This window comes from Athene noctua, chromosome 23 (genome assembly GCF_965140245.1).
Source record: "Athene noctua chromosome 23, bAthNoc1.hap1.1, whole genome shotgun sequence".
NCBI lineage: Eukaryota > Metazoa > Chordata > Aves > Strigiformes > Strigidae > Athene > Athene noctua.
In genome coordinates, this window is record NC_134059.1 from 4,644,084 (window position 1) to 4,666,007 (window position 21,924).

General features: G+C 42.2%; 1 protein-coding gene across 2 annotated transcripts in view; it reads left to right on the top strand.

The window, feature by feature from the left end:
* The window catches only part of ILRUN (inflammation and lipid regulator with UBA-like and NBR1-like domains), a 34,462-nt gene that overhangs the window by 7,319 nt on the left and 5,219 nt on the right, over window positions 1–21,924 (top strand). The window contains exons 2-4 of one of the 2 annotated variants that reach the window (XM_074925189.1): window positions 7,610–7,764; window positions 11,379–11,576; window positions 13,966–14,294. In XM_074925189.1, coding sequence (XP_074781290.1) covers window positions 7,610–7,764; window positions 11,379–11,576; window positions 13,966–14,294 — 682 coding nt within the window. The remainder of the gene's footprint in view (window positions 1–7,609; window positions 7,765–11,378; window positions 11,577–13,965; window positions 14,295–21,924) is intronic. The other variant, XM_074925190.1, reaches the window with a different exon arrangement.

The window sequence follows — 21,924 nt, forward strand, 5'->3', positions numbered from 1 at the left end:
AAAACATCCTTTGTGTTTTGATAAAGTTTAGTGGTAGGGAATAGGGCAGATGAGAACTTAAACTCGATGACATTCTTACTCGAAAACAATTGATGAGCTGCTGTCCTTACAGGCAGAAAAGACCAGAGAAACAGGTCCAGTAGTTCTTGATGTACTGTTGCCAAAATGCAGAACAGACTGGCAATCTCTGAGCTATGGCTGCTGCTGAGCAGTGCATGCGTAGGGTCATTCATACCCTGTGGCTGGGAAGCAGAAAATAGTTTTTACGCTGTTTAATCAGTTGTGGCTAACTTTAAGCATAGTGGATTCATCTTAGTACATGTGAACTGTTGTAGACTGTTGCATCTCTGGTGTCCACAACTGTCCCCCTGATGCTACTAAAAAGTAAACCAAATTATAGAATTAAAGAATTTTTTTTTAAGTTTCCTGGACAGCTTTTATCTAGTGCACTAAAAAAAACCCAAAAAACCACACACCTCTTCTCCAGAATAACTCAGATATTTGACCTGATTATTTTGAGTGAAAACTAGACTTTAAATATATTGTTTTTAATTATGGCACATACTATAATTGTGCTATGCCCCAAGATACAAAACATTTAAAAATTGGGTGCATGTGAATGGAAATGTAAGCAGACAACTGTAGCAGAAGGAATTGGGTACAATATAATTTTAGTCCAGCTGGACTGCCTTACATGCCTGAACTTGTTCTCAGGCAGTTTCTGTAGCTTAATCCCCCTTTACTTTAATGCAGACAATTATAGATTGGTGACATAGTTTATACTGAGGAATTAGCAGTTACAGAATCTTTTGCGTACTGGCGGCTGTTGATTACTTTCCATGGGAAGAGCTGTTGCCTGTGTTCAATGGCAGCTAGCAGAAAGCAGCTCCTGCTGTGACATTCTCAAAATATTTTACCCCACACTTAAAGCTCCTGACCACCTGCTTTAGGAGGGTTCAGCTGCTGGGGATGGCTCTGTGGGCTTGTGCTTACAGCAGCATCACAGTATTGATTCTCTCAGTGAGCCCCTTGCTGCTGTTTGGCCAGGTACAGCGCTCGGCCAAGCGCAGGCACCACGTAACGGTTACGCTGCCGATGTGCCTCTTTGGATGTGTATAAAAGCCTGCTAAAGGGATTTCCTCTGGTGGTTTGGGGTGTGCTGAAAATGGTGTGCCTCTTCTGTGACCTCTCAGTCCTTGAGCTGCCTCTGCAGAGAGCACAGTGTTGCTTCTAGTCACCACAGGTTTCTGTCTTCTTCCTGGAACATCCCACTTGTACTTGGAACTGGCTGTTTTCAGCGAAGACAATGAAATGTTTTGCTGTGGCTTCATGTGAGAAAATACATAAGCTTCAAATTAACCAGCTCTTCCCCCCTCCCCCCCCCCCCCCCCCCCCCCCCCCGCTTCAGCTGTGTAAGTTCAGCTTAAAGCTTTCAGCTTCCCTTAGTGGTCCTTTTGGATTATCTAATGTCTTCTAAGGTAGTCTTCCCAACCTCATGGTTTGGTACATGAGATACCTTAGTGTAAGATAAGATAACTGGCACACAAATTTTACTTTCTGAAATTAGGTCTGTTGAAAGCTATTCACTGATTAAAATTCCAGCCCTTCAAAGCATCTTGAGACTTTCCACTTAATTGCCATGTGTCATCTCTATTGACAATGTTTGAATTGAAAACTCCAGGTAAAAGTGCTTCCCCGTGGTGCAATGAGTGCATCTCCTCCCCCCACCCCCTTCAGCTCTCTCTGAGGCTTTTGGTGAGGTGTCTCCCGCTTCAGGAGCAGCAGCTTAGCTGTTTGAGATGTCCTAGCCCGTAGTGTTATCAGCCCAGTTCCCCAGTAGCTGGGGCAAATAAAATCCAAATACAATTCTAGAGACTGAGACAAAAGGAGTGGATTTAGGCTTGCCTCATTTGGATGTCCTCCATATACATTTTTAGTCTCTCCCACCTGTATCATGTAGAGATGTTCCATTATTTAGGAGTGAGAAATTACCCATCTGCTGCACTATTTCTTTTGCACATTTCTTTCTGTTTTTAACACCTTATGGGGTATTATAGTGTCTGGTTACATACTGCATTTGGAGAACGAGAGAAAGGTTTGTAAAGGCTTGAGAATTCAGTTACGGAAAGAGCACAAGGTGTTCTATGTAGCATATTATGTTCCGGAGACTTTATTGTACTTTTATATTGCTGCTCAGTTTTTTTCATAGCACGTTTCCTGGAGAATAACACCTGAGTTGCTTTCCTCACGGCAAAATATTGCACCATATGTGAGTGCTGAGAACATACAATGAACATATATTACAGCTTGGGCACTTGCCTGGCTTTTCCCTCCCTCCACAGAGGGGGAGAAATGTAACTTGGCATTCACTTCATTACGGTTGCTCTGCCCAACAAAGTGACCGAGTCCATTTGTCAAAGTGCTTTCTACTCGGCCCAATAAATGTCCTCTGCTTGATGTGTGTGATCTAAGGGCTACATCCTGGGTGAAATGCTAAATTGAAGGCTAATTCAGTATTGCACTGAGAAGTCTAGCCTTTGCTTTTTCTGACAGCTCGGGAGAATCACAGCACTGGGAACGTGCACCCCATAGCTGGTGATAGGTGGCGTGGCTGTAGGGACGGGCAGGAGCCAGGAAGAGCAAACCTTGCCTGCTGGATTTTGAGCTTAAACTGTGACTTAATTTGAATTTTTACCTTCCAAAAATATTTCTTTAAGAAATAAAATCTTTTTTCTTTGGATCTGTCATCAAAACATTTGACAATAAATGAAAACTTGCAGATTCCTATAACATAGTTAAAATTTTAATGTTAAAGTTGTTGCTTTCTACTGTAAATGTTACCTTGAAGTGTAATTCTTGTGTGTCACCACATACATTAGACAACCTGTACAGCATTAAGGATTTTTTTCGAGTTCAGATCTTTAAGCTGCTGGATTGAGAAATACCAAAATCCCGAAATACCATTCCTTGTGTCAGCCCTGCACGGTGGTTGGTGGGAGAGGTGTGTGGGAAGGTTACAGCTGTTGCATGGGAGATGAGGCCCCCAATTCACTTCCCCTCTACCTGTTTCGAAAGTGTCTGTTTGCCAAGACTCTGTCTCCCTTAGGTCAGGACAACCTGTTTATATTGCTTTCCTTTCAAGATGCTGAACTTCTATATGTTGAAAGAATCTTATGATTTATTGGTAATAGAAGGATTAGCTGTTGTGCATATGCCCTGCTTTGCATAAGGCCGCAGTGAGTAAGCCTCAGTGCATCGGTTTCTTCACTCTCCTAAAAAAAGAACCTGGTTCAATTAATTGAAAAATATTTCCAATTATCTGTATTTTACTTTTTTGTTTGCACAACAGTTAGGTTGTATAAGGAGGCCACTAGTTTGTGAACTGATTTGGAAGAGTTTTTTTATTTTTGAACACTGCTTCGTGACCTAGTTAATTGGGAGTAATTACTGTCTAAATATATTGGTTTAACATAACAAAAGACTGTCTGGAAAAAAAACAGGGAAGGGAAAGAATGGCTCAAGATAAACCACCCCTTTGCAAACACTTAAGAGTTGTTAAGGGACATCTCCAGAGCTATTAGCAGGGAAGGTTTTAACTTCACTATTGTAATTTAGCTCCTGAGGCTTGAAACGAAGCAGCAGAGCAAAAGAATTGATCAGAAAAGGAACAGTTTCTCTGGTTCTGCGGGTAGTATTTTGTTGGAAAGGCACTTGACACGTGAGAGTCAGGGATGCCCTTGGAGAGAAGGGAGTGGGATACCTGTAGTTAGAGTGGATTTGCATGATAATATGGAGCTATAATCTTTATTTGCTGCTTTCACTCCTCTCTCTTTCTAGAATCTTGCTATTAGGACTAAAATTGAGCACTGCTGTGATTTTAAGTAGGCTCACCTGGTAGCTGGGGTGATTTCTGATTGCAGGTTTTTTTTCAGGAGCTTGAGCCTAAATCCTGCCAGACCTGCTCTGTAAGTATGGCAGAGCTACTAAATGTTGCAGTCCAGGACTGCTCTAAAAATGAAAAAATTGCTTTATTTAGGAAAGGTAAGGAGGGCCTGACACCTGAAGGGCTTTGTTAAGAAAGAGATGTATGGTCATCCCTGTAATTAGGAGAGATCAGTCATGTAACTTACACCGGCTGGGTTTGGCATGCTCATCTTAGTTTCAGAGTTGTTCGGTTTATAATAGTAATTTATCTCATACGACAGAGAGCAAAGGGGTAGTGTGGTGCAAGTCACACCTAGGAGGAGTAAGAGAAAGCAGGCCTGAATGTGTAAGCAGAAGCCTTTAGATGATAACCCCTTCCTCTCAAGAGGTCGAACTCTTCATTCCTGTCCCTGAAGTACATGCAGTTGTGCTGTGCAATTACCGCTGGGGCAGAAGGGTAAAGACCTTAAAAAAAAAAAAAAAAAGAAAAGAAAAGTGTATATATATTTTTGTAAAAAAGAGACAAATTTCAGGGCCTTGAGTGTGTTTGACCTTGAAGCCACCTCTCTCATTGATGTTTGCACTTGCTTATAAACTCCACTAACGCTGTGTGTATAGTAGAAAGGCAGAGCAGCAGGGTGTACTACTTAGTCTCAAGAACCTGCAAGTAATCAGATTGCAAATAGTTTGCCTCTGGAAATGGCACTCAGTGCTGCATTCAGACCCACACTTGAGGGGTTTTGGGGGTAGGGAAGAAGGGGGAGCCCTGTCTCTTGGAAACAAAAGTTAGCCATGATACCTTTCTGGCTTTGCTGGTTGTGTAAGCAGAGAACATGACTAAAATGTGAGCGCTGTGGGTATCTCTTGCAGCACAGCAGTGCCATACGGCCTCTCAGTGGCTATCTCTTGGGGTTGTCTGTGTCAAAGAACTTGAACTTAAGTCAGATTTGCTTTGTCATCCTGACTTTGGCTCTTGTGACTTTCGATTTCTCTTTAGTTTCTGGAAGCTTCTTTTTAATTTTCTAGTGGGAAGGCCAAGATGTATCTGAACATCTTGTAGGTGTAGGCTCACCCTAAACAAAACCTGCTGCACGTTGATCGAAATGGTGGGAGCGGGAAGGTGGGTTTGTGAATATCTGATCATAAAAGGGTGGCAAATCTGTTTTTCGGCATGTGTTCTTCTTTAGTTAGTTTTTAACTAAATGCTGCAGACAACTGGGGTTGTTTCCCAATGGCAAAGCAAGCAATGAAATATGACACAGGGAGGGGAAGAGGTTGGCAGCAGGCCTATGTGCACAAATAGCCCACTACCTTTTGAAGTGTATTTGCAGCCAAGCAAACAAAAAACAGTGCAGGCTGCCTTACAAAGAATTACAGTTAAAATCTTCCCCTTGAAACTTTTAATTTTTCCTCTCGGTGTCAATAAAACGTCATTACTACTGCTTCCAGAATCATAACTCACAAGATGTGGTATGTCTGAAAACGGGTTTATGTAGTAGTGTATTAGGGAGAGGAGGAGCTGTGTTTCTATCTTTTGTAGCTCTTAGAATACCTTTTGCCTTGGGTTGCTGTAATACGGGAGGAAATCCTAGCGAAAACTAAACTCTAGATCATAGTGTTAGCTGGTTGAGCGAACAGGAGTCTCTTGGCACAGCCCTGTTGCGAGTTATGTAAATCTTGTGCAGTGTATAAGCAACAGGCGGTTGGTGACGTAAAACTGAGCATTTGTCTCTATTTATTGGCTAATGTGACATGCACCCTTCCTGTAGCATTTGACTGAGCTGGCTGTATTAAATATAGCCCTGACACTCCTAAGTAGAAAATGCCTCGAGCTGAATAATGGTTTCTAGTCTGAAATTTGTTGTTCTAAAGGTGGAAATCCTACACGGGGGCTCTTTTGTCTCCCCTTCGTATCAAAGTCCGTTCTGCGTTGATGGCGCAAGGCCTCGCTGTAAGGCTCAGTTGGCTGAATTTGCCAATTGATCGCCGTGGCCATGTTGTGCAGAACATTCCTCCAGTGCCTCCTAACGCTTTGGCTGTGCGCTGGGAGACTTAGCAGGATGTCGGTAACTCGCAGTGTGATTATCTTTTGTCATTTGTGATGGATTACCAAACTGATACATCTGTTGTTTAGGTCCTCTCCCAGCCGCCCCCATTGTGGGTGCTTCACCGATCTGCCTAATACTGCTATTACCCCCTTTGACCCCAGCTCCAGTGCTATTAGCTACTACACTTGGGATCCCCTATGTTTTCTGTGAGGAGAAAGCAGGGATATTTCTCCCATGCAGTTCTGATTATCCAGAATGTCTCGTTTTATTTTTTTTTTCCCCTGTGAACACTGTAGGAATTGAACAGGAGGCAGTTTCTTTGCTCACCGTTTTGAGCCTCTTTCCAGCTGGCAAGCAGTCCAAAAAGCCCTATGTTTGCTCTTTCTCAGGGTCACGCTGCAAATGTTTCTCTTGCTTTCACCTTGGATTTCTGGCTTTGGTTTAGACACATGACGCTCCACCACACAATACAAACCCTTAGTATAGCACCGTACCCATACAGTGCAGTTTCTGACGAGCTTTCCACATGGCTTTGTTTTTGATGGTGGTTCCCAGTTCTTGAAGGCTTTGGGTTTTTTCTGTCCTGCTCTAAAAAGCAACACGGATTTTTGTGATCATGAATAAAAAGTAGTTGTTATGCCCATTGCATTTGGTGAGATTTTTACTCATCTCTATTCTCACAGCACCTACTCACAAATAAATTAGGGGCACAACCTCACAGACAGGCGTAAACAGAGGAATTACATGACTTGCCAAACACTTACATAATAACTTAATAGTATATCGTGGAGCAGCAGCTCAGACTCATGAATCCTCTTCCTGTTTGACTGTTCCTCTTTTCAAATTAATTATCATATGAGTTTCAACTACACCACTACTCGGGAATCAATAGCATTTGTGGCTTTATGAATGTCCTTAATATATCACAGACTTCCACTATCATTTGTCTTTATTCAGTAAGAACTTTCGACTCAAATGGTTTATAAGTTCCCTTGAGTTGTCACTATCCAGAGCTGAGCAGGCGCTTTAATGATTAATAAATAGTCTTAAAGTACTCATGGCTCATACATGACCGTATGTTTCAAAAGTGACAAGGCTTGAGTTATTAACCATAGTTGCTGGTGGCCCCAAGACCATTGTAAGAGTGTTCTTTGCGTTTTGTTCATCATGTGCTCTTTTTTGGACCTTTTGTGCCAAAATAAAATGGAGAGTTTCAGTCCTTTGGAAATTAGCTCAGGAAAGAAGGCTAGTATAAATAAACTGCCTGGTGGTTTATATGCTGCTGCATTGCACTTCCCTCAGTGTCTGTTGAACTTTTTAGCAAACTTCATAAAGAGCTAATGGGGTAGAGGTCTCCAAGACTTGCAAGTTCCAAGATTTCCAGTGAAAATAAGAAGCAGGGTAGAAAAGGGGTCTAAATTAGTGTCCCTGGCAAGTAAAATGCTATATTTTGAGCTCTCTTACCTTGGAGAATCCACGTGTGATAGAGAGAAAAACTTTAAAAAAACTTGAGTAGCAGAGCTAATATAGTCTGGATAGTATTTTTGCTTAACTGTTTAAGATGACATATGTAAACCTGTGAAAAGGACTTGACCCACCTGTACCTCAGGTTGTAATCTCTCATTTTTACTTTCCAGGAATCTACAAGCCGCCATTGGAGCCTACTATGATTTCGAGAGTCCAAATATCAATGTACCCTCCATGTCCTTTGTTGAAGATGTCACCATAGGTGAAGGAGAGTCCATCCCTCCTGATACCCAGTTTACAAAAACATGGAGGATACAAAACACAGGTAAGGCTTTTAGACTGTAGCAAAACCCCCATAGCATATATTATGGGATAGGATGGCAGATCTAATAGAAGAGGTGCTGGCTTAAGGCAGGAGGTTCACTTAACTGGGAATAGAGCCACCCTGTTCCTGAAGGAGGTAGCCTGCCAACCCATGCGTGTTCCCCTTCTTACATTGGCACAAACATTTTGTTGCAAGATGTGCAGCTCAGTCAGTTCACCAGTCTTGTTCCTTGTGCCAGCACACTAACAAAATCTCTAGGAGACTTCCAGATAAAAGAAATTGAAGTACAAGGCTTTTGGGGATTTTTTTATGAAAGTAGTTAGATCTGAAAATAGATTAAGAATCCTTAGCTAGTCATGTTTCTGATCACTCGATGCAAATGGACTATGTTTTTAAGTCAATGAAGAGATGGCTTTCAATCTGAAAGCCTTTTAGCTCACGAGCAGCACTACCCTTCGTCACACCATTTCTCTGACCATCCCTGTTTGGGCGTTGGGCTCTGCAGAACCGTGTTCTCTGTGGAGGCAGTGATGCAGTGAGCTGACTGAGAAGAGGTAGCGATGCAAGGGTAATGTGGCAGGTACCCTTTTTATTACACTTTGACAAAATTGTTTTCTTGTGCTCTTGAGAGGACGCAGGGCTGGAGAGACCACATTCCAGTATGAAATAAGTCAAAACAGTGACTGGGATCCAGGAAGTGAGACTAAGCAAAACACATTCTCAGGGCTTGATCTGTTGGGATGTAGTCAGAGAGAAAAATGAGATCCATGGATGCAAAGTGGAATACCTTGTCTTCAAGCATTGCAGTGACAGGATGTTGCATGAATGTTTAAGCTGTGTGTCTGAATTTAATTGACCTGCTTGCACTTTTGTGAAGAAGAATGATAGCACAACAAGGTATAATGTCATGAATCATCATGAGTAAAGTTCAGCTGTGTTAATATTTCTACTTGTAAATAACTGCAGTTCTTGAGTGCTGTACAGATTTGTGCTGAATACCGAAGTATAACAGTTATATTGAAAAATCCACGAGTATTTCATCAGGACATGGGAGATGAGAAGAGGGGGGGTGTGTGTGTTTAGGAACACTGTAGAGACTGTATCTTAGTAGAAGGGCTTAATTATTTCAGTTTTTCTGCCTCCATTTATTGGACTTAGTACAGTGGAAAGGCAACACATATGGCTTGCTTAAACTCCGGTAATGTGAAAAATTGACTGGCATTTTTTTATAAATGTCTCAAATACAGGTCTTACAAATGTAGTAAATTTGACAGGTCTTGTTTCTTCACTACTAGTATCTTAATTTGTGTATGTTACGTCTACACCCCTACCTTTTCTCCTTTCAGACTCCTTCCTCTCTTGTTCCTCTGATGTATTCTTTCCTACATGTAAATTACACCTTAATTTAACATCCTAGTTCAAGCAATGTTTCATTGTTTTTGGAATGTTTGACCTGCTGAAATCCATGGGCCTTCTAAAATGAGGAAAGGGAGTTAATCTTGACTTACGAGTTCCTGGCAAGGCCAACATTTGTTTTGGCTTCTGTGTGGGTTAAAGCCTGACTTCTTAAAATGTACATCTGTACTCTTAATAGTGGTGCTGGAGGCCAGATCTTTGTTAAAACCATGCTGTTGAGGCATGTTTTAGTTAAATGCAACTTCGCATACTGTGTTATGACTGTGCAGTTTAAGAAGGACTGTAGCATTTAAAAACCATTTTATGGCTTAATTAAGGTATAATATCAAAGGACTATAGTGTTTCCAGATAATATCTGCTTGTTAGGTAGATAACTGAAGCAAAGCCAAGGTTTTTAACAACTCTACAGGAACCCTTGATTAAATGACTTCAGTTCTAGAACATGAAATACCTGAGGCATGTGTCACCGAAGCGTTTAGTGTCTGACAAGTATGACAGGCAGAGCTCGGAGAGATTGTCAGTTTTAAGTGTGTAAGCAGTAAAGCTAGGTTCAGTCAGGTTTTCATGTGTGTTATTAAAAACTAATGCCCTTCTCTGATATCTTCCAGGACGGTGCTTGGGTTGTGCCAAAAGACCAGTTTGTATAGTAGAACCATTGCTGAAAGAGCAGCAGGATTTAACAGAGTTATTTCCTCTTCCCACTCTACCTCCAGCTGCTGCTGGCTCTGCAGGACAGTTACTACAATTTATCATCTCCTGAGAGATGAGTGTACTGAAATAGAATGACATAATCATCATTTCATTTTATGGGGCTTATCAGTTGCAGCGTTCTAGGCACCTTGCAAACCTAAAGCCATTAAAACCGATAAAAATCACATAAATTATTTAAACTAAACCATGTTGCTGGGCTGCCAACCTTTTCAGATGAGACTTCATGCTCAACTCCCACACGCCATAGTCTGAGGTCAGCTAGTCACTCGGCTCCTCTTTCAGAGCCTCCCTATCTCAGTACTGTTTCCAACTGGAGCGATATATCCTCCGCTCTGAATATCCCACTTTACTTGTTCATATCATGCTTTCCCTGCTAGATTGTGAATTCCACAAATAAGGACTCGACTAGAAAACCAGTCCCTGCAATGTCTTCACTGAAGTATCCACATGGATTAAATTAGCAGGCAAGCTGTTGCAAAGGATGCTCTTTGGGGTAACCCAAGGTCAGAACAGCATCCACCATTCTCATCTCAGACTAGACAGAGTGGCTCCAAGCTTCTTGGTGGTTCAGTCTTTCCTTGGCTGTTTCCATCAACCTCACCTAAGCAGAAGGTATTCTCAAAGTCATTGGCTTAGTCATGTCACATTACTGGGGAAGAAGCAAAAGAAAATCCTGCTAAACTGATTTTTCACGACTCTCAGAAGCACTTTCATCTGCCCCAGTACTTGTTATCTTTGGCGGAGATGGCTGTGCTTGCAGCTTGTTTTCTGTATCTCTGCAGATTGCCAGGTCACGCTGTCAGTCCTGGTATCTGCAGTCTAAACACTGATCTCCACAAATAAATCATATGTTCACAATCCTTTCCACCTTTGCACAAGGCTGAGAGAAGGCTTGGTGCAAGAAGGGAAATAAATCCATTTAGAAAATAGTACTAGCTCTTCAATTATAGTTCAAACTATGAGTTCCTCCTGAGACTGCTAACAGGCTTAAAAAAGAGTGAATCCCTGAAAGAAAATGTTTCCAGCACTTTGTATTAATAACGTGTATTTTGATGTTGTAAGGCTCAGGAGCTGCATGTAGGGAGGTGGAAAGAAATGGGGGGGGGGGAAGACCCCCACTGAGGTCTGACCTTGTCTCTAGCATTGTTAAAATATATGTATGTGTGTTGGTTATGTTGATTTTTTTTTTTTGCAGCTGTTACGTTGTGACTCTGAGAATTTTTCTGTGTAAAAAAGACCTAGAGATTATTCAAATAGAAATACAAATTATCCTGCTGGTCTCAGAACGGACCAGTTAAACCTTGTCTGAACACTGCGTTCTTCTTCAGCATCCATTGCTGGCTGTGTTGTGTGTATCTTGGTATTCCTTTGACTGTTCAACAATTGCACAACTGTTTTAATAAGCGTGTTTCATCCAGTCTTACACAAACAGACACAAAGCTTTTCCTGGTGCACTGTCAGTAATTCTTTCTTCTGTTTAATCCCAGGGACAGAGGCGTGGCCCCCAGGGGTTTGTCTGAAGTATGTCGGGGGAGACCAATTTGGCCACGTAAACATGGTGATGGTCAGGTCCCTGGAGCCCCAGGAGATTGCAGACGTCAGCGTTCAGATGTGCAGCCCCAGCACAGCAGGAATGTATCAGGGACAGTGGCGAATGTGCACCGCCACAGGACTCTATTACGGAGGTGAGTGATCCCTTTTCCAGCACTTCAGGCTCTTCCTCATGATATTCCCACTGCAGACAAAATGGAGGCTTCTGGCCCTTTGCAGACACTCTCCTGATAACCACATGGTGAAGGTAGAGGTCTGCCAGCTCTGAGACTAAATATAGAAAATAGACTAGATAAAACATCAAGTGAGCTGCTTTGTTGTCTTGGTCAGCACAGAACTGTTATCTAAACACTGGAACAAACTGCAGATTACACAAAGCTGTGAAAAACAAAGGGACTTGTGCAGTTCTCCTGGAGACTCTTTCCCAGTCAGTCCTTGTCAGGATTCGTTCCCAGTTTTCTGGTGTTGAACATCGTGAACTACATATGAGCATAAAATAAAATAAATAAGAAGTGGTGAAAACCTCACCTGAGGAGTTAAGGCCCAGGTTTTAATACAGTAATTTGGTGCATCTACTGTGAACATTTTCCTGTGTTTAAAAACCACTTTTTGATATTTTGCCTGGTGCCTCAGCCTCAGCCACCAACATCTTCATTCATTTGGAGTCTTTCAGTCATTTTTAGCCAGCTTTAGTTTATAGCGAGAACATCTTTGTGTCTGTTTTGGCAGTTGGGAGTATCCCAAGTTACATGGCTTTGAGTGAGAGATGTTAGCACTCGGAGTCAAAAATAACTCTTTGCTCAGAAGCACAGGGTTTTTGGCAGAATTGACAGTAAACGCACAACTCTTCAGTGTCAAAAGTGGATGTAACTTGTCCCTGAATAAAGGGCATGAATTCCTCTGTACAGGTTGAAAGGCCTGTTCACCTTGCCTTGCCTGCCGCAGGCCTGTGTGTCTATAAAGCCAAGGTTTTCCCAGCTGCTGACAGTTCAAGATCTTACTAAACTTCCTGAAGTTGCACATTTTGCGAGAAAACGACCTACAAATTAAAATCCCTTTGGCTACCGAGCTTTGAGTCAAAGATGCCCTTCCCCTGCCGGATAGTTAATGCCTTTTATGCTAGTTATCCTCCAGAGGTTAGGCCTGACAGCAGCGTGAGGCTCTGGCGAGCCGCCGGGTCCGTGGCTCGGTGTTTTTTCACCCTGACTCGCCTTTGGTAGCCCCGGGGCGAGCGGGCGGGCCGGGCGTTGTGCCGCGGGCGAGCAGCAGGGGGCACCGCGGTGCCGCTGGCGGCGGGGAGGGAGGTGGGGGGGTCGCAGTGTCCTGGGCTGTTGTGGAGCGTTAATGATCTTTACAAGGGGGTTACAGCCCTGGCAGGGGACTGGGGGACCTTCAGCAAGTCGTATTTTTGGAAGGTCAACCCACCCCCCTGTCTCTAATTGGGTTGTAAAATGCAAACTAATGAGCCCCAGCCCAGTTCAGCCTGGAGAGGGACTGGAAGGAGAGCTTCAGCGAGTTAACGCTGCTTGAGAAGCCTTGGTGGTAAAACCCAGCAGCCAAAGGACCTGCTGTCTGCTCCCCCAGGCCACCAGTGGCAGCACGAAAGAGCCCCTTGTAGGTTAATGCTTGATTGCAGGAAACCTGGAAACAATTACGTGTGATGTGAGGTGCTGTTATTAGATCTGCTGAGATGAGATAAGGTATTGCTGCTGTTCTTTTTAATTTGCCCTCTCCATGCAGCAAAACAAAACTGGAGCACATTTAATGGGGAGGTGAGGGGGGGGGGGAAGCAATAAAACTGAATTTGGGTACATACCAAGAAATGTAAATAGGCCATAATGTTTGCATGAAGTGTAAATGAAATGGTAAGTAAAATAACAGTCTTATCTATGTACAAGAGACAGACGCGCATTAGGTAAGAACTGTAAATATGTTCCTTATTCTAACCAGTAGTTTGCAAATTTATGTAATAGTCTACCAAGCTTGAGTATCTTATCCACCTACTGTGAATGTTTTGGAACTGGAATGGAGATATTTTGCAGTGAATTGTCATAAACAACAGAAGGGTGACTTAAAGGTAGTTTACTTTAATAGCCAAGCCTTTCAAAGCTCAACAAAAACCATTGCATTTTCTTTACCATCAGAGTAGAAGATTGGCAGTGATATCTCCTGGCTCTCATTTCAGTCTTGCTGCCTAGCCTTGGATTAAGTCACTTAAGGTTTTCTTTTTTCAGTGCATCCTATTGGTAATCTGAAGTGTGGAGCTTCAAGTTGTCAAGTTTTATGTATTCTTAGCTAGTTCATGTAAGTTCAGAAGGAATAGAACTTGCCTGGTTTTCTTGAAAGCTTGGATACTAAACTAGTGTTTAATCAGTACTTCTGATGCTTCACAAAAATGTATTTTAAACAATCAGTCTTTTTTCTTGCTGTTGTAAAGGCTAGAATTCGTGTTCTGTTTTTCTCCTTCTGCCCTCTTCTTCATTAACTCCATCTAGTGACAGCCCGAGTCTCTTTTTTCCACAGATGTCATCTGGGTGATCCTCAGCGTGGAAGTTGGAGGACTTCTAGGTGTAACACAGCAGCTGTCATCCTTTGAAACAGAGTTCAACACGCAACCACATCGCAAGGTAGAAGGAAACTTTAACCCGTTCGCCTCTCCACAGAAGAACAGGCAACCAGATGAAAACAACCTAAAAGACCCTGGGGGTTCCGAGCTAGGCACAATCAGCAAAAACACATGGGGGCCTGCTCCTGACCAAATCGAACAAGATCAGAATGGACTGTCACAAAACTCTGTAAATCTCTCCCCCAGCAGTCACTCGAACAACTTGTCGGTAGTGACATACAGTAAGGTAGGTGCCCTGGGAGAACAGGAGAATGGGTAGGTGATGAGACTGTGATGTATGTAATAGTTCTTCGTTACAAACTGCAAAGCCCTTCCCTTCTGCTTCTGCCAGACCTGCTAAGGAAGGTTTTGAATTTGACTGTCTGACTCTGCCAACTCCTCATGTTATATTAAAATATTTTTGCCTCTGATAGACTCTACCAGATCCACCTTTTTGGTTTTTGCTTCAAGTCCTTCTTAAAATTTATATAATCTTGTCTGGGTGCTGTAACTATTAGTGGCTGGAGCCTGCTCCAGTTGCGTGTGCAAATAAGTCAAAATATCTCTCTAGATGTGCTCCTGAGTTTTACATAATTTTGAAAAAAGAAGAAATAACCACCACCCCCCCCCAAAACCTAAGATAAACCAGATAACTTCTTTTTAGCTGGTGTGGGGAGACTACAGAGTTCAACATTTTGATCCCAGAAGCTACCTGTCAGGAATAGTCAGTCAAAGGACTATTCCTGTCTGTCCTTGTCTTGTTTATAATTGTAGGTGACTTTTAAATTATCTTTACTTTAAATCTCTCTCAAAAGCTTGCTTGGTGGATGCTATATGAGTCTGAGTGATATTTTGACTGGTTTTATTTGCTTGTGTGTGAAAAATGAATTGCAGGATTATTTACAATTCAGAATCCACCTGTTAATGCAGCCAGTATGTGTAGGTGTGTACTGTCGTATGTCAAACTAGTTTGATTTTTAAAATCCTTTTAAAATGCTTTACTGTACTTTAAGCAGGCTGTGTAGGACAATAACACTTGGTTGCTGAATGACTTAATAAAGCCCTAATGTTAGTTCACCTACAGCACTTTAGTTCCTAACTGGATGAACTGCCTGTCCTCTACCAGTGGATCATATTTTAGTGACCCTACTTTGCACCAGGGCTATGCTTTTTTTTTTTTTTTTTTTTTTTTTTTTTACTGATGGCATGCGCGGGATTGACTGTTTGACAGACTACCAATCACCCTTTTTGTGTTTTGCATCCGAAACATAAATTGCTATAAGCTGTATTGGCTCCTGCTTCAAGATTCTCGCTCACTAGAGTGAAATGGATGGCTTAGGAAATGATGAGAAAATAAAGCCTTTCACCTATCGGTTCAAATACAGCCTGCATTAGCAGTGACTGAAAGTCACAGCCTTCTAGTGGTTGCTTGGTGGATAGTGGTGCTCCCTGAGGAGCCAGGCTGTTGTCTGACTGCAGAGGCTGTCTATATACTGATACAGCTGCTCTGCATAAACTTTTTCTCAGGTGCTTTGGGTGGGGAGCACTGCCCTGTGCCTGCCTGTTGTACGTATCCTGGCAAAGATTGGTACCAGCTCTGTGTATCAGGCTGATGAAAAAGAAAAAAAATCAGTTACTAAGTGCAGCTTTGAGATAGTGGGCTTCCCTTAAAGCTTTCATAACTGAAATGCTAGGTTTAATTTAGGTGGGAAAACTCAATTCCATTTTTAATGGTCAGCTTTGAGGCTGGAGGTAGCTTCCTTTTCCTCCTCGCCTATTTTCTGAGTGCAGAGCTTGGTGATTGCTTCGTAGTTGATTTGCACTTGCAGATGGATGGATGTGGAACTGCTAATATATGCACTTCTGGAATAGTTCCTGCGTAGAAATTCTGGATGTGGCGTTTTAGCAGTAACGTGGCCTTCGGTTTTTGCTAGGTCTCTCCCTGTGGTGTACATATCCTTTCCCTTCCTAGTGAGAGGGGAGCGAGGTGGGCACCAGGAGGTAGAGTGTACCACAGACTCTCTTGGCCGAGCAGTAGATGTGTGTGTCTCTCCTAAGAACGTAGGTGTAAGAAACCAATACCTCTTGGAGGTGCAGAGGATATAGAAAGGTCAGCTATACTGTGGAAAAGAAAAGCCAAAAAGGAGAGTGAAGCACTACCAGAGAGGATTTCACTAAATTTAAGTTGTTTTAGCTAATAACCCAAAGTTCACGATCAATACTCTTATGAGATGTGAGCCATTATAATCTAACCTCAGATGTAGGGTAGGTGGCCTTTCTCCCCCTTTTTTTCTTGTTCTGTTTCGGGTCTTTTGTTTCTTTTTGTATTTAGAGACTGTTGTCGGGTGGATTTGAAGTAGATTGTATGAGATAAAAACAGAAATTCTGTTTCTTATTTCACTAGAGATAACTTTATAGTCCTTTTTGGAGATGGGGTGGGATATGTGAAAGTTCACTGATTTTTTTTTTTTTAAGTTTTTTTTTTTGTCTACTACAGTGTTCCTATTTGACATAATAAAACAAGCTAGCTTTTCCTTTGGACACCATTATTAAGGTAGGTCCGAAGATCAGAGTCCTGTTCCAGCCTTGTGCCCCCTGTCCAGGGCAGGAGGCATTCTGCCACGGACTCAGTATGCACACTGGTACAATACTGTTTCTGTCTTGAGTAGGTTTGACATCCTAGATACTTGATCTCATTTAAAATTGCCAGGTGAACATGCCCACCTTCCCTGGTACATGTCTAGTGCTATCGCATGCCTCCTTCCTTCAATCTGGAGATCCTTCTGGAAAAGATGATACTTTTTTTTTTTTTTTTTCCTAAAAAGGAGTGATGTGTAAGCAGCATCCCCAGCTGGGACTCAGACTAAGTGGAAAAGGGCTTTTTGGAGGTGATGTCAAAAGTATTAAACCACCTGAGTAGTAGATGGTGTTCCAGTACCTGTTAGGAAAAGCTGTATCTGGCCCATCTTCCCCACTTCCCTGGGGACTTGACCTGTACTCTGCTGCTTCAGAGGGGGAAAGAAAATACAACGTTTCGAGCTGTTGTCTTGTGATTGAATATTGATGTGAAAGGCTTTATTTCAATTTCTAGGAACAGACAAGAGAGTACTGTGGGTTGGTTACGTAGTTGCACATTAAGATTCCTGGATTTTATTTATTTTTGAGCAGGACCTCTAATATTTTTGTCTGCTTTCATGTACCCAGAGAATGGAGTGAATCCCTAGTCATGTTTGACACACCGTTTGAGATACAGCAAAGGGGATGGGTAAGGTCTAGTTAAGGTGTTCAGCAAGGCTTATGTCCCATATTTACAAGCAGTATAAGCCCTTAAACATGTCTCAGATCACTGTGGAGGCTTCTCCTCTGCCAAGAGATCGTGGAGAATCCCAGTCATGCAGCTGCATGAGACCATGAAATCTTTTGAGCTAAAACTAGCACTTTCTGGCATCTGCAGCTGTAAAACATACTAGAAGTTGCCAGACCTTGTCTGTGTTAGTTCTCCCTCTGGTGCAGCTGAGCAGGTGTGACTTGTCCTCTGAAATTCCCCACTGGAGTCAGGATCTTAGCGACACTGGTGTGCCATCTGCTGCTGGATTAGACAAGTGTATCAATGTTTCACGTGTGGAAACATCCAAAATGCTTTTATACAGCAGCACAGAGTACATGGTTTGGACGCTCTGCTCAGTGAAACAAACTTTTCTAGACAAAATCAAGCAAAACAAGACACTGAATTCCCTATAAGCAGATAAGATGAAACCTGTGATACGGCTGAAACAAACTGAGTGTGATCTTTATTCCTGCTGTAGTGTATGCTTTCCCTGGGTCCACCCTGCTCACCTTACCAAATAAGCTGCTGGAAGGTTGTAGATCAGGGTCTGTGTTCAGGGCATTGCTTTAAGCATGTTGTTGTTATATCTATTCCCAGTGGAGTTTTTGCATGTTCTTAGAATTAAAGATGTGCTTAAGTGCAGGATAGGATGCTTATCTCAGGATAGGGATGAGCTGTATTAGAGTCCAGATATACCCATGCATGGGTATTTTATTCTCCTCTTTGGCAATCGCTTTCTCTCTGTATTCTCGAGAGAGATGAGGCTAATATAGCTTCCTTCTATTTACTCGCTTCTGTCTCATAGCAACACTGTCGAGGTCACTGCTGCTCTCTTGTGAGTGTCTTTTACATTAAAAGCGCAAGATGCAGTTTTACAGTGCCTAGGGAATTAGCGTTAAATTTCTTAACTAAGGAAAGAAACGTACAGGTTTAAATGTCTGAAAAGATCTGAAGTGGATAGCCATATACTGACATTCAGATTGTACTTGTCACCTATATATAAATATATATATATATATCTCTAAATCTGTTGCCCATAAGAATTGAGGAATTGCTGCCTTCTGTGTGATGCAGAAATCTGCATGTAGAAGTTCTGATTCGGCAAAGATTTGCCCATACAGAACATTTGCATAGTCACCGCCATAGCAAAGGGCGTTCTACAACTTGTCTGGTATTAATCTGTTCTGTTTGTTACTCATGCTACTCTTAAAAGCCCAATGAAATATAAGCATATTTGGAGTTCACTGAATTAAAAATCTTAACACCTCTTTTCCTGATGTATTTTTGCTCCCCATCTTCTTTCTGTGTGGAGATGAACTCTGATCCATGCTACTTGAAAGCTTTCTATACCTGAGGGGGAACCAAACCTCTCTCTCATTAGAGCCTTTGACTGGCTTGCCCTCTCCCAGTTTAAAAGTTGCTGCTGCTTCTAGATGCGTGCTTCTTCCAAACCAAGACGCTCCAATTTGCTTATTTTTGGGAATACCTCTAAACTTCAGACAGAACTTTTTTCACTGGAAACTATTTGGGTACCAAACTATATTTGTGGGTAAGGAAGACACCCCAGAAATGTTTGCTTCCATGCAGGAGAGAAGCTCCTTCCATCCTGATATCTGGTCTTTTAACTGGGCTAGTGACCATGTAGCTAAATTCATTTAGAACAAAGTGGGAGAACATTGGACTCAAAACTACCATAGGTACTCTTTGACAGCCACACTGCTGCGTAGCATCTGCAGGCTAAACTGATGTTGCATGAGCTGGTTTGCTTATCTGGTGAAAAACTACTGTGTTTGGATGCTGCATGTTAGCTCATCCATGAAAACCAACAGTCCGTGTGCTTTTGGACTGTGGGAAATACGAGATAATCTGATTTTAGCTTAACTTTGCTCCATTGCAGGCCAACAGTTTCCCTGTTCTTTTATCTCTGCAGACTAAAAGCACGCCATTGATTAAGTTACAAGAGCTGAGTTGTTGCATGGTAACTTAATCATGTACCTGAGCCCTCATGTACTTCATCAGCTGTGTGCACCCTACAGGTGGCTGCACTGTGAGGGGGTTCTTAGCCTCCTGGTGGTCTTAACTGCCATGCCATGTTTGCACAGCATGCATGGAATAAAAATTTTAAAAGCGCTCAATACTTTGTTCTTCTGTTTGTGTTCAGTTTACGTAAGTTAGTCAAGAAAACTCTGCGTAGTTTGGAGAAGCACTGACTAGGAGCGGCCCAGGAGGTGATGAGGAAACGGGGACTTGTAGCGTTGTCTGATGCTACTGTCAGTGTACACTGGGAGACGCCTGTATTGCTTTGCAGCTGTGCATCAAACTCCTGTCTCTCTTGAAGTGTACCTTTTATTGATCTTGACTCAGTCACAAAGGTGAAATAAAGATAGCTATTTGAAAGCCTGTGTTGTGATGGTTTATGAAAGATTAACTTAATCTTCATTTTATTTCTAGCGCAGGTGCCTTCTTTTAAAGAGCTCAGTATTTACAAAGGCCTTTAACTTTCCAAAACATCGCAATTCCCTTCTAGATACAGAAGTCAAATGATAATTTATACCAATAATTTTCATGTAGAGTCTTGAAAAAAAAACCCACGGTTCTCTGTTCTCACGTACTTAATCTGTATGAGTAGCCAGTATGCTTTCACTAGCAAGTTAGCAATTACTTCTGTGGAAGATACTGGAAGAACTGAAAGTAAATTTGCAAAGCTGCAGCTGAGCTTCCCATAAAGACAGTGATCTCATTCCGAGAGTAGAAGGGAATTCACCAAAAATAGTGTGAATAATTCTTCAGTTGAAATCACTCAGAAAAACTGCAGTGGTATGCAGAATTATTTTTGCATGTTATGATGTAAAATATTGCATACAAGGGATAATTATTCTTGAAAATGTCATGTAATGGAGTTTGGTATTTTCATTGCAGCAGTAACTGAAGTTTTCAGGTGTCAAGACACTATTACACTGTGCATGTTGAATAAATGCCATGAGAATTGCTCTGCAGAGAGCTTGCATCTTACTGAGGAAGAAGAAAGAAAGTATTCTCATGTCACAAAGGGAAGTAAGAGTTTCTTGCTCAGGGTCTGATGTTAAACCAAGTCTATGCTTGATCTTAAAGGGAAGAAAAAAGTGTGTTTTAATTTTGTAAGTTCTTGTGTACACTCATAAATCTCATGGGTAAGTGAAATGCAGTGAAGAGTGGCAGTCCCAAAAGAATTTGGGCATTTTCTTCTTGGTGGAATTCATTGCATTGGGAGAAGCTAACCTTGATCACAGATTCTGCGACTGTTCTTGGAATTGCTCGTGAGAGAAGCACATCTAGGGATGGCGGCCTGTTAAGTGCAGCGTAGCAAGTGGTACAAAGCTGTATGTACTTAGTAATCTGACACTCCGAAGGTGAGCTAAATTCTGGTTTTAATTAACACACGGTTAGCATAATTGTGTAGCTTTAAATTACCTGCTACAGAAAACAGCATCTGAAGATCCAGAGGGTTTCCCTGAAAACAAGGTTAATAGCCTCTTCCCAGGGTCCCTCTCTACATACAAAAAGACTAATGAACTGTTCTCATTTCTGACTGAAGCCAAAGCCTCTGGACTGTGTACTGATTAACTGTGTTAATTCTTTTATGTCGTGGGGTGATGCAGATGTCTTGGCTTACGGCATGCACAAATTAGATCAACAAGGTTTTACCTGGGACATAAACTGTAAAATACATAAACGGTTCTGCGCCAGCTCCGCTGCGCAGGCGGTAGCTCCCGGCAGAGGGAGCAGGCAGCTGGGACCAGTTGATGTTTAAACCACTCTGGTGAGGCTTGCCAGTACTCGCCAGTCAGTATCAGCAAACAAAGCCTTATGTGCAGGTGACTAAAAGATGAAGCAAATTCTGGCAAATGTGTCTGTGCAGGTAATCGGCAACAAATCCCGTTTCTCTTCTGCAGAGCAGTAAGTGCAATAGCTTAACCCCTTTGGGGTGAGACTGCCTAGGATCTTGTTTTTAACAGTTTTCCTTCTGTGTCCTTTGGGGTGGTTTTGTGCATCTATTCACATTATTTTACTGTTTCTCTTCTGCTTTTCCCCTTCCCCCTGTTTCAGTGACTGTTGGGTTTCTTTTTGAGATGTTGAATATCTCGGTCTCTTGGTTTTGGTGGGAGCTTCTCCTTTCTGAGGTGAACTATTGTGCTGGAATCTGCTGGGTGTTAGCTTTTGAAAAGCTTGCTTTACAAACTGGGAGTGCAGCATATTCCTAGGGTAGGAGAGTGTGTGTTTTTCCATCACTTGCATGTATTTCTGTCTGCAAACAGCTTCTCCAAGTTTCCAGTCTTCCATCCTTCCCACACAGTTAATGAATGTCCTGTTTAATTGCGTGCTAATCTCCTCGTCTCTTGGTTAAGTTTTGAGAGCTGCTCATAGATGCTTCATTTTATCATCATCTTTTATTTTGCCACCTTATACATCCTGAAGAATTAACTTTTTCTCACCAGTTGTAGCAAGACTGCAGGCTTCTTATAGCACTGTCTTTGTAACGTACAACAGAGCTCTTGAACTTGGGTTTTTG